We start from the raw sequence: 12,729 nt of genomic DNA, 5'->3' as shown, positions 1-12,729 counted from the left end.
CACAATAACTTCTAAAGTCAGGCATGCGGACAATGCTGCACCTGTTACAAGAGTGTAGCAATTGCTGCTCCTGCATGTGTTTCCCTGGAGACCCTGCAGACTTTTTGCCTACCTCTGTCAGCTGCAGGACACAGTCTAATGCTGTTTTGGCTTTTAAAGCCACAACAGAGCCCTCTCTGTCCCTCAGTTTCCCCTCTGTAACACAGGGATAGGACTACTTCCCGAGCTCTCAGCACGGCTAAGAGGCTAAACTAGTTAATGTTAAGATGTTACTTTATATAGGCACTAAGTGTTAGTATTTAACTTTCTTAAGCAACTTATTAAGATTTTGACAAAACTGTACCATTTCCCCAGCGGTGGAAAGAGTCGCAGTCCAGGAGTGACCCTTCGGAATTCACCGAGAGGGAGAAGGAGAAGATGGCTGAGATCGAGCTCCAGAAGCTGCAGCAGCAGTTTCGGATCATGGTAGAAAGACGGAAGTCTTTTGGTGTCAAGGCTCAACAGGAAATGTACCACCAGGAGTAAGGGCAGCTTCATTTTGCTAGTCTGCGACTGAATAAGAAAAGACACCTTCAAATTTGGGCCGCACATGTCCTCTGTGGGCCTGTGTCTGCTCTTACTTATGCCAGGAGCAGTTACATTAAAATCACTCTGAGCCAGGTCCTCAGCTAGTGTAAAACAGTGTAGCTGCATTGACTGCAACAGAACTATGCCAAAGTGCACCAGCTGGGAATATGACCCTCTGTGTTTTGCATACTACATGATACTGGAGTTCCGAAAAGCACACATTTATGGGCTTTGGGCCCAATCCTCCAGGCCAGGTTCGTCCACTGGGAATATTGGATGCACAAGAAATACAGGATTGGGTTCTTTATGTGATACTATTCTCTTGATAACCTTTTGAATTTCCTGCTTTCACAGAATTAATCTATTTGCTTAGAATAATTAGAGACCCTTTATTTAGGTCCTGATCCTCCCTTATGCAGAACTCCCTTTGAAATCAGTGGGAGTTTTAAATGCAAGAGGACAGCTGGATTAGGCTATAAAGTATATACATTTTTGGAAAAACTCTTAATTTTTTTGGTTGGGGGGAATGTCTTTTAAAATAATTTGTCTAAACTAATTTTTCCCTTACTAGAAGCTGAAATTGCAAGGGTTAAATCGTTTGCACGGCGCTTTGAAGATGCTAAGTGCCAAATATTATTTTTATCATTTTTCTGCAGAAAAGAAATATGTTCACTGAAGCAGGAACATGAAGAGATTGCATTACTCTTGAGCCTTACAAAGTCACAGAGAAACATGATGTTAGATGACAGAAATTGTATGGAGCTTAAATTTCTTTTACAGACCAAAGAGGAATATGATTCTCTGATTAGAGCAACAAAAGCCCTGATAGCTGAACTTGACGAGAAGGTAGAGTATCTGAACAGCTAAATGGATAAACATGATATACATTAGCAAAGCCACAAAACGAACGACGCCCTCCTATCTGTCACAAGTGGGATGGTAGCTCTTTCTTGGCTTTGCAGCTGTGCAGCTTCAGGTGCCTTCACATTTCATAGCTTGTCAAAAGAGCAATTCAATGATTGCTGCCAAGGTTCCTGGTACTGCATCCATTACACACCTGAGTAAGTCCTACCTGAGTAGTGCCAGTGAAGTAAGTGTGACTTCTTGCGTAAGTAAGGACTACGCAGGCAAGTATCTTGGGATCAGACCCTGAACTGGCTATACGTTTTCAGGTTTCTGCTCTAACTGACAACGTAACTCAAAGGATTATGACCTAATAAGTTTGAACACCACAATGGCAATATCATGGCATGAAGTAGCCAAAGGGGATAAAGCCCCGAATCAAATAATTAAAATCTTAAGGGGAAAAACCTGGCCTGTCTGCAGTTTGTTTGCGGGGGAATCTTGTGTTTGAAGTATTTGTATATAAAATGTGTCAGCTCAGGCCTTGGAATATAATGTCACCTCTCGAGCAAAAGACCACATGATTTGAAGACATTATGGGCCACCTAATCTGTTCCTGTTCCAGTCAGTGGAAGTTTGCCCAGTGACTTTGGGTTTGACTCTGGTCCCTGTGTTCCTGTACACCAGTTTGGTTTGAGGGGGTGGTCTGGATGGGGAAAAGGGAGTGTGGGATTTGCTGGGGAATATTCCCTATTCCCTATCCCACGCTTGCTCTCATTGTTTTTCTTGGAAAAGCGGCAAAACAGTGTTTTTTGTTACATTAATTTATGTGCGCTGAGACTTGACATTTAAGTAAAACAACCAAATACGCACAATATAAATATCCTCAGCTCTTATAGGCTCAGCAGAGTTGGGTTTGGCCAGTATTTTTAGAGGAGACCAAGGAACACCCAAATGCTGCAGAAGTGATTTGGGAGACTCAGTGGGTGGCACCTTCCCTTGTGAGTCAATACGGAATCATTGACCATCATGCTAGTAGGAGTCAGTTTCAGGGGATCTTCCAACTGTTTCACTCTTCTGACCACTTTGTGTTGAGAGTTTCTTCCAACTCCCCATTTCTCCAAACATTTCATTATACGCACCTTCAGGAAGTCCTCCACCAACCGTAGGTGGCTCGTGGACCATGGCACAAAAGGTACCATGATAAAATAGTCTTCATTTTCTGTTCTACTCTGTTGCATAGTGTTGCTGTGTCTGTTGTGCCCTAAACAGCTGCTGTTACACCCCAGAGGTAGCCGTATTTCAGTGGTGACATAAAAATAAAGTGACTGCTGTTTGTAGTTTGTACTTCATTGTCTATGAAGAGGGATCGGTTGGAATAAAAGCTGCTCTATAAATTTAAGATTATTACTGACATGGATTACTGTAGTTCAGGTCAACACATGGGTATTTACATTGGCTAAACACACCGACAAAAATCCAGAATGTAAAGATAGATTTTTTTTTTTTTTTTAGGTAATGGAGATGGAAAAAAAGATCAAAACCCAAAAATTGGTTGTAGCAAAAGTGAAACAAGTGAATGATAGCAAATGGCTGCAAAAGCAGATTCAGATGCTGGAGAATCGCCTAAACCATGTAAGAAATTGCTTGACCATGCTGTTGATATGTTTTGCACTGCAGCTTCTTGACTAGCTGGCTACCTGTATGTGGAGTGTTTGCAAGATGTTTTTCTATTATCAAGATAATTTAAAAATTCAAGCACTGCTGGTTCACCCAAGCAACGCAAAGGGATTTTCCTGTCTTCATTGACCCACTCACTCTTGCGGTATATTTCACATCCAAGGTTCTGTCCATCCAAGAGCAATGTTTGCAATTTCCCAGGAGCTCCAAGGGCTACACCTACTTTGCAGCAAAATGAAGCTGATTGCAGCCAATCATCTTTGATACGGGGCGGGTGGACTTCAATAGCCACAGATCCCAGCTCCATCGTGATCCAAGTGGTCTCTCCTGTAGGTTCAATGGGCTGTGCTGCTGTATTAAAACAAGGGTGGCCAGAGGGCCCACTTAAGACTTCCGTGGGATGTGTTTGTCCTAGCCCTGTTATGTGTTGTTTGACCCGTAATAGCTGGGCTCCTCCTTCCTGTTCTGCCTCCCTTACAGACTTTTCATTTGAAACCTGTTTTCCCAGGTCACTGTCCACTTCGACACCATCCTGACCACAAATGCCACACTCAGAGAAGAGATTGAAAACCTGCGATGTCAGAAAGCTATTTTTGACAACTTTTATTCAAAACTTCATAAAAAACTAGATCAGCAAAAGAAAACAATGGACAATGCAATTGAGCAGTCCAGCCAAGCATACGAACAGCGGTAAATGGGAGAGAAAAAGGCACAGGCCGCGCTAGCTCTTGGCAGTAAATTTGTATTGCTTTCCAGGGCATAAATGCCCATTTTAGTCATTAATAAATATCGACCTAGGATCAGATTTTAAGAAGTGCCCACCAATTCTGGGTGCTCAACGTTAAATACTCGGGACTTGATTTTCAGAAGGCTTGATCTTTGGCAGCTCCCATTGACTTCAGCTGGAGCTGTGGGTGCTCAGCACCTGTGAAAATCAGGCCCTAAATGTCCAAAACTTGGCACCAAAAGCAGAGTTAAAATCCACTGTGAAAACATGAGCCTAGATGGGTTTTTTAGTGCCCAGGAAAGATTCCTGATTGATGGGCCTAGAATCTGAGCTCCTCTGCTCATCCATAGGACAGGCAGAGTAGGGTGGTCTTCACCCAACTGCCCACTACCATTAGACCTCAAACGGGACCGTGTAGGGATGGCCCAATCAAACACTTGGCCTCGTAGCTAAGACTAGGGGGTCTATCAGTGCCCATTGCTGTGGTGGTTTATGGGGTGGTGAACTTCTGTCCTATGCAAACTGAACCACACCAAGTCATTTCCCATGCACCACCAAACAGCAGCTAAGCTGGCACAGCACTTGATGACTACTAACCTGGGCTATAGTCTAGCCAACATCCTTAAGAGGAAATACTCTATACCCCATTCTCCTGAGTTGTGCTGTTGAGGAGCCACAGTCTGTCCGTGCTGCTAGTTAATTGTTGAACCAGTGTCTGGAATGATACGTGTGGATTATCACACAGGAAAGGCTAACTAGTTAACGGGGCATGTTGTGTGATTTCTGGCTGGGTCTAGGGTGGAGGCACTGGCACGGATTTCCGCCATGAAGGAAAGGCGCTGCAAAGACATCACACAGTATAATGTGGAATTCAGGGAACTGGAGCGTGTCTTTGACCACGAGACCAAGCTGAAAGCCTTTATGCTCATCAAATTAGTGGATCGCTCAGACTTTGAGGAACAGGCCAAAAGGGAAGAAGGTACCATATGGGATAATAACCCCCCGCCCCCCATCCCCCATATGGAAGAAGCTGGTGTGTGACTCAGCATAAAACCTCGTGGTCACAGTCAGCTGGGTCTTGTCCTCTGAGGAGAATGTTCATAACAAGAAGACAGAATACTCTCAGATTGGGGTCCAGCCTAGTCCTGACCTTCCCAGAATGATCCTCACCCCTGTGTCTCTTACTCCGATAACCCAGCACTCAATCTGGGTGTGAGGGGATGGGGACGCTGAGCTGGGGTTAACCCCTGCCCATGGGGGACCAGGGAATGCCCCTACCCTCTCCCACAGAATGGGTGGCATTATGCATAAAAGTAATGATGATGTGAAAGGCCATTTGGGCATCTGTGGACAGAGGACTAAATCCTGCTAGTGCTGAAGTATTGGCAAAAATCCCATTGGCTTTAGGGACGCTAGGATATGGTCCACGCTACGGAGACACCATGGTCTGGATTCTCCACTCACTCCAGGATAACTTCATTGACTTCCATGGTGTTACTCCTGATTTAAACCAGGCAGCCTTCAGTGAGCTGTGTAACTGGGCAGCCAGTGTCAGGGGTCCCTTCCAGGCCTACATGTCTATGATTCTATGGGACCTTGCAGCAGCAGGAGGGGGAGAGGCCCTGAAGAGAGGTGTTGGTGAGGGAGGGGAAACAGGCTTTAGTGTCAGTGTACACTAGAGGGGGCTAATCATTTATTGTTTCACCTCAGCTGAATTCAGTGAGGTGGCATGGATGGGACTGAGGGCAGAGGTCATTTGTCCTGCCATCCTCAGGGAGAAATTCCCATCCGCCACTTGTACTGTTTCCTTGCAGGTGTTTATGGGCCACGTGCACCACCCTGGGTTTTCTTATTCTGTGTCTACACAGCAGCTGGGAGGTGTAATCCCAGGTCGGGTAGATGTACGTGCTTTAGGTCTGCTCAAGACATAGCAGTGTGGCCAGGGCGGCCTGGCTAGTGGCTTGGGCTAGCCACCCTAGGTACGTAGCCAGGGTGTCGGGCAGGAGTTCACACGAGGCGCTCAACCATGCTGCTATATTTAAGTGCTATTGCAACTCTCAGCTGCTGTGTTGATGTACCCTTAGTCTCTATAAATCAGCTCCCTTGGTCTCTCTGATATGTCCCATTCTCCAACCCTGCTCTCCATTTTGTTGGCCTTCTTGAGTTTGCATTCCATGCCCACCCGCTCTAGGTGGGCATGAATTTAATCCTCAGTGTTTTCAGGTGAATTCTTTTGAGTTTGCCCAGCGATGGGCATGGATGAAATGACAAGAAATGGAGGTAGTTCGCTGGCCCGGCACTTGCACGTTGCCGTTGGTCTCTTCCAGCCCTCAAGGCAAGCAAGCGGGCCAGAAAGAGCAAAGGCGAAAGCTTTGAGAGCTACGAGGTGGCTTACATGCGCCTGCTGAAGCTGAGCGAGGATGGGGACATTGGCCAGCTGGTGGCAGATTTCATCGAGAAAGAGGAGAAGAACTTTGCGTATTTCAGCTATGTCACCGAGTTGAACAACGAAATGGAGAGGCTGCAGAAGAAGACACAGGACATTCAGGTTAGTCCTGGCTGCTTTTCTACACCCTTCCGTTTTGCTTTTAGACTGAGGGTTTTTTCTTTCCGCTCTTGCAGCTGTTGCCGCCCACGCTAGGGCCTCAGCTGCCGATCCCACCGCAGGCGTGTGACTTTTAGAACATAAATGGGGTATCCAAAAAAAGAACTCTAGTCTAGGAGACAGAATCATCATCTCATTGCTGCCATCTTGTACCCAGAGGAGGTACTGCAGGAGAGTGTTGCTCAGTAACTGTGCAGAGCTGAGGGTGTTTGCTGCATGAGATGCTGGCCACTTATTTTTAGTGGCCGTCACTGGAAATGTGCACAGAAATGTGACAGCAAATAGTGCAAAAAATTCTCCTGTGTGAGATCAAGCGTGTTGCAAGAGAGGTGAGTGCTGGAGGACTTCAGGATTTGGCCCCTGGTTTGAGGTTTTGGTGGTAGAAAGCAGTATTTTTACCTCTGTCAGTGGAAAGCTATTTCTGTCCTGCCCGGGAACCTGGCTCCCGTCCTGCCATAACATTTTCATCAAATCCAAACTCGAACTGAACAGGCAGCACACTTCAGCTCCTAGTGCCTGGATCCCCAGATTTTTTTAGTGGCCGTCACTGCACAGCTCTGGCTTGTTTGACGGGTAAATGGAGTGTTCCGCGGCCTCCTTGCAGCCATGGCATGATGCTCTAATTCATATGCTTTACCTGCTGTCCATTACTGTTGCGGACTGCAGCCTTTGTGCAGTCTGGTTAAATCAAAGCAGGATCAGCTGGGAGGGATACCATGGGACACTCTTAGCCTACCAAGGACAGGGAGCCGGGAAGGGACCCATTAAATGGACAGGTAAGGCGTGGGGGGAGGGTGGAAGCATGAAGCCTTTCAGAAAAGGTTTTACTTTGCTACAAAGGATTGTTTTCAGGAGAAAATTGAGCCCCATACTGCACATAGCTGGCCGGGGGTCTCCCAGAGACTCAGGATAGGCCTTAACACTCAGCTGTTCAGGTTTTCCCCAGTGGCTACAGCCTCTCCTGTTAGTAGAGATGCATGGCTGAGAATAGCTGGCCAAACGCTCCTCAGTTTAGCCACACTGACTTCTGTGCCGCCGAGAGGAACGTGGCCCAGTGTATCCAGCAATTACCTGCTGGACCCCTAAAATATGAGGACTTTATTACTCTCTGGCCTGTATTTGAGCAGAATGGGCCTAGAATTATTATTCCACCAGGCTCTGCTGCTGAGATCTTTAGGGGAAGGATGCTGGTGGGTCCATCTTCTGCACAGCCAAAGAGAGTAGGACTGTAGGGAGAGGCTGCTGATGGTCTGTGGTTGAACACAGCAGAATTCCTCCCCGTGGCAAAGCAACCGATCTCTTTGTCTTTCTTTCTCTACATAAGCTGGGCTTTAAAATGTATCTTCTATGAGGATTTAGTGCTTGGGAAAGCTTTTAGGATGGCAGTAAAGAAGAGGTGTGTTCCCCTGCTGAACAGGGTATAGCATAGGCAGTGCCAGCTGCTCTACCTGTGCCTTATCCCAGATCTGGAGGGACCACTCTTACGGGGCAGAAGGATGTTCTGTCTTTATGGCCCAATTGGTCCTTCACTGCTCTGTGGAAATTTCCACAGTGGAGTCAGTCTAGCAGAGAATTTGGTGATATGGACATTTGTTCCCCTGGGGGTTTGGACTGATATCCCCAAACATCCATCAGCTGGTAACACCTTTCTGTTACTGCTGACCTGGATGTGAATCAGTGACCTAGAGATAGAAGTCTCTGTGTTACCTGTCATTGATAGTTAATTGTCCCCTGGAATGAAGGAATTAGTTCCAAGGCTTTACCTCCCAATACTGCCTCTTGTTTGTGTGGCACTAAAGAAGAAAACACTTTATCAGCTGAATCAATGACTCTACTACATACAAACTGCCAGGATATGGTTTGCTCAGCAGTGTAGGGGCAGCCCTAATCATTAGTTTTATGTGCTTATATCTTATGTAGAATGAAATTCTTCACTTAAAATCCCAACAGAAGTTTGCTGATGACAAAAGCAACACCAGCCTCAAGGAGATGGAGGTAAGGAGCTGTGCGGGGAGAGCCTCAGTAGACCGTGACTTGCCCCCTGGCTGTACAGTATGTACTGTATGGGCTAGATTCTGGGTCTTAGATGCTGTCTGCATGGCCTGGCCAGGCACTGGGATTTCTCTGCATAGGCATTGGCAGAAGGAGCTATTCCACTGCCAGTGCTGCAGCCTCTGAGGCTGAATGCTACCCTTCTATGGAGGAGAATGGCCATTGCCCTCCATTGGTCCTGCTCTGCCCCTTTGCCTCCAGGCCACCCCTGAAAACCTCTGCCCAGTGGGGTTCAGAGCTCTGTAGTGGGCAGGGCTGTAGATCCACTGTTCAGGGTCCTCCGATCTAGCCCTTGCCCCTTCCAGAGCCCTTAGTTCTAGACCCTCCTTGACGACAGTGGGTGTCCCTTCGCTCCCCTCCTGTCAGCTTTGATACCAATGTGTGCCGAGGGGGCAATGGTTGGCTGATCTGAGCAGAGGACCCTGCTTTGGCTTTTGCCAGCCCTTTCTCTCAGACCCTGTCTGAAATCCCACCGGCTCTGGATGCTGGAGCGGGCTCTGCGAGTGCAGGCCTCACCTTGTGACTGGGAACTGCACACCAACCCTGATCACCCTGCAGGTCAGATGGGCTCAGAGTGTAGCCCTGTCAGTCACCCCAGGACCAGTCTATGCAATTCATGGAGCCCTTGGCTCATTCTTCCCCGCAAGTGGCCCTTCCTAGCCACCTGGGGCCTCCCAACTTATTGAGATTACTTGGGGGAAATGGGGTGTTGTTAGCCTATCTCTAAAGTGCTGAGTATCTCCTGCTCCATGATCTTTCAGGGGACACTTGGTGGTGATGTCCTGCCTGGAGAGTAGGGGACTGGATTAGAAGACCTCTCAAGTTCCCTTCCAGTCCTATGAGTCTGTCATCCTCAAGGGGCTGCCAGGAGGGGGCTAGTCCCCCCAGACACATGGCATCAGTAGAATTACAGCAGGGATGAGATCAGTCCAAAACCTTTCCACACTGGTTTGTGCTCAGTGTCTTTCACACTCACCTTCTGTGTGGAGATGCTTCTCCAACCCTAAACTGAAATTGGGCCTGAGCTGCAAACAGAGTTTGGGGTATTCAGATGGGGCACAGTTTGCCGGGGGGAGAGTTGCTTTGGGCCCATCTCTTGTACATGGTACAAGCCCTGTAGCTTAGATAACTCTTGGGATGGCTTTACTTTGTGCTGACAGGAGAAGCTGAAGAAAACCACTGAAGAGGCCAACCTGTACGAGCACACCTGTAAAGAGAGCAGCAAGGTTCTGGACCAGCTCAAATCCGCTGTGGACTTTCTGTTTAAACAAATACACTGCGAAGACACCAAGATAATGGAGCAGCTTGGTGAGAGTGGGGAGATCACGGATCTGAACCTGATGCAGTATTTTGGTGAGTTGTTAGTTATTTTTCCTTTGCCTGAATTTTCCTAACACTCCAAAAAAAACCAACCCCAAACTATTTCAGAGAAACTCACTGAAAGAGAAGTGAGTCACTCACACATTTATGGTGGGAGTGAACGTGGGTCTAGTAGCTAGACCAAAGGACTCTTGGACTTCTGAGTTCTCTTCTTGGCTCTAGATGGGAATGTGGGGTCTCGGGGCTGGAGCAGGGTTTGGGGATCAGGACTGCGGAGTTTTATTCTTGACTTTGGGGGGGAATGTGAGGTCTGGCCTATTTTGTACAGCACTCCAGTGGTTGGAGTGGGTCTGGGGAGCCTGGATTCTGTTCTTCGCTCTGGAAAGAAGTGTTGCTGACTAGTTAGAGCAGCGGCCTGGGGACCAGGACTCTTGAGTTCTGTTCTTGTCTCTAGGGGGGGACCATAGGGTCTAGTCTGTTTTGTATAGGGCCCCACAAACCCAAGGCCTCACGTAGCCAGTGATAACCTATGTCACACAAGAGCTTGAAGTAGAACCCAGGTTCCTGCCTCCCAGTGGGGCTTTTGCCAGAAGTGGTCTCGGAATGGATGGTATCTTAAGCCTGGATCTTAGGTAGGGTTGCTAAGCATCCAGTTTTCGACTAGAATGCCCGGTCGAAAAGGGACCCTGGCAGCTCTGGTTGGCACCACCGACCGGGCTATTAAAAGTCTGGTCGGTGGTACAGAGGGGGCCTACGGCTAAGGCAGGCTGTGTTCGGTTTTGTGTGATTAGAAAATTGGCAAGCCTAATCTGGGGGGGTCATTGGTTTCAACTTGTCCCCCACAGGCATCATAGAAAAGAAAACCAATGATCTCCTGCTCATTGAATCCTTTCTGTGCTATAAGGAGGTCGAGGGAGAGCAGGATTCGCTCCCTTTATTGAATCCATTTTTGGGTGGCACAGGACTCCTTAAGAGTACAGATGCAGCGAAATTACCCCCATCTTCCCCTACCATAGAGCACATGGCAGAGAACATAGAGGACTGTAAGTACTCACATCTTCTCACCCAGCCTCACTTGCATCCAAACGCCTCCTATCACACACAGGAATAGAACCGCAGAGGCCTGGCTGGGGCAGAGCAAGGAGACTGCAAAAGGAACAAAATGGGGAATGTGAATCAAATGGCAGGATCATAGCAGTCAGAGGTGGAAAAGACTCCTGGGATTATAACCATCTCCCCCCACTCACTTGCCAATATGTTCCCATCTTGGCTTGTGTTCCATCTAGCCTGGCTTGAAATGGCTCTAGTGATGGTGGGAGCTTGTTCTAAAAGATCTAACTGGGCCTGGTTCTCAACTATGCCAAGGCCCTTTTACATTGCTCTGACATAAAGAAGCCATAACACGGGTGGAAAGGATGCTATGAGAATATCCCCTGTGGAGGGGGCTGCCCCAGTGGGCATAAGGGCTCTGCGCCAGCCCTGCTCCCAGCTCCTGTGATGGGATGGCTGGAGTGCACTGCACTCTGGCTGTTCTCTGCTTCCCAGGGCTCATAGTGGCCAGGGGAAGTGAAGCATAAGAGCAGCCCTGGGGCTGCTCTAAATTAAACCAGGGACAAAACGGGATCCTTCATAGCCCTAAAATATAGGGAAGCAAAGGTGGCTAAAAGTCACCTCCACCCCTGCCTCTAGCGTGGGAGTGGAGTCACAGAATCAGGCCCCATCGTTTCTAAGATGGGACCAAATGCTGGGAGTTCCCTAGGGCCTGCAGTTCCTGCTGGAGTCAATGGGAGATGTATGTGCTCGGTGCCTACCCAGGATTTGGTTCACTGCTTTATTAGAGTGGGCAAATTTCTGACAGTCTAGGGACTTAGAAACGTTATACTCAGATAGCTGTTGGGATGAAATGCCATAGCAGAGCTGGGGCCATATTTAACACAAATGTGAGTGGGCCCCTGGATTTGCATATTATTAATGAGATGGTGTTAGCAGCCTTCTGATACAGTTATCCAGAAGTGTGGGTTTGCAGCAAGCCCAGTGACAAGTTAGGACTTTAACTGAAGCTCTGGAGAGATTTTTCCCCCTAATAATCCTAATTTCTTTTGAAACAGTTGATGGGCCTTTGGACCATGGCAGTTTGCGCAGCCTGATTATTGAGAACTTCGAGAAGGAAAAATCTAGTGGGATCTCGCTGGACAAAGAGAAGAAGAGAGGGATAATTTTATAGACGGGGAAAAGCAAATACACTGGGTATAAATAATAGGTTCTTAATTCACTAGAAATCAAAATCTGACTCTGTGCTTAATTTAAACACAGCTAACTTTAAGTCTCTGGATTGCGAGTACTGTCTTGTATTTACAATAGCCGTTGCCATCTGGCAGGATCCCAAAGCCTTTTACAAACTTGAAACAAATCCCTACAGATTATAGGCAGGCATCACACGTAATGAAATGCAACCATTTCTGGGGTGGAAAGGAGGGCAGCAGCCACCTAACAATAGTTCACAACAGTTTACCGCGGCACTGGGACTAACGTCCTCTGTGTTGCAAAATGCTGGTGCACGAAGTGCATGGGCATTTAATAGCCACAGGTGGGCATGAGCTCACTTCTCCATCTCCTCTGCCTGAGCAAATTGCCATGGGCTCTTCAACATCTGCACAGAGCAGGCAGGCCCCTGCTTAAAGTCCCCACAGAATAAATCAAAGGATGGAGGCCTGAGTTAGTGCTGCACTTCCAGGTGTTTCAGACCTGAGATGATTCTTCTGTTGGACCGTGACTGCCTCTCGCCTCTTAGTAGGTGAGGCTGGCTCCTCGGCTCGTGTAAATCAGTAGAGCACCATTGAATTCAATAGAGCTGATTTACCCCAGCTGAGGATCTAGTACCTGGTTTTTAACATGTCTGTGGGTTTTGTTTTTTTTCAGTTAACAAATATTCTGT

The 12,729-nt window shown here is 47.6% G+C and overlaps 1 protein-coding gene across 1 annotated transcript; it reads left to right on the top strand.

Moving 5' to 3' along the window:
- The first annotated feature begins 447 nt into the window (after nt 1–447).
- CCDC63 (coiled-coil domain containing 63) lies at nt 448–12,027 on the top strand. The gene is made up of 10 exons (XM_030583158.1): nt 448–521; nt 1,224–1,413; nt 2,926–3,045; nt 3,599–3,780; nt 4,615–4,796; nt 6,145–6,365; nt 8,343–8,417; nt 9,635–9,827; nt 10,640–10,837; nt 11,903–12,027. The coding sequence occupies exons 1-10, from the start codon at nt 463–465 to the stop codon at nt 12,016–12,018; spliced, it is 1,536 nt and encodes a 511-aa protein (XP_030439018.1). The 5' UTR covers nt 448–462; the 3' UTR covers nt 12,019–12,027.
- The last annotated feature ends 702 nt before the right edge of the window (nt 12,028–12,729 follow it).

The sequence above is a fragment of the Gopherus evgoodei genome, chromosome 13, assembly GCF_007399415.2.
Source record: "Gopherus evgoodei ecotype Sinaloan lineage chromosome 13, rGopEvg1_v1.p, whole genome shotgun sequence".
Taxonomy (NCBI): Eukaryota; Metazoa; Chordata; order Testudines; family Testudinidae; genus Gopherus; species Gopherus evgoodei.
Note: the sequence above shows the minus strand (reverse complement) of the source record. Positions and strands in the feature narration are given on the sequence as shown.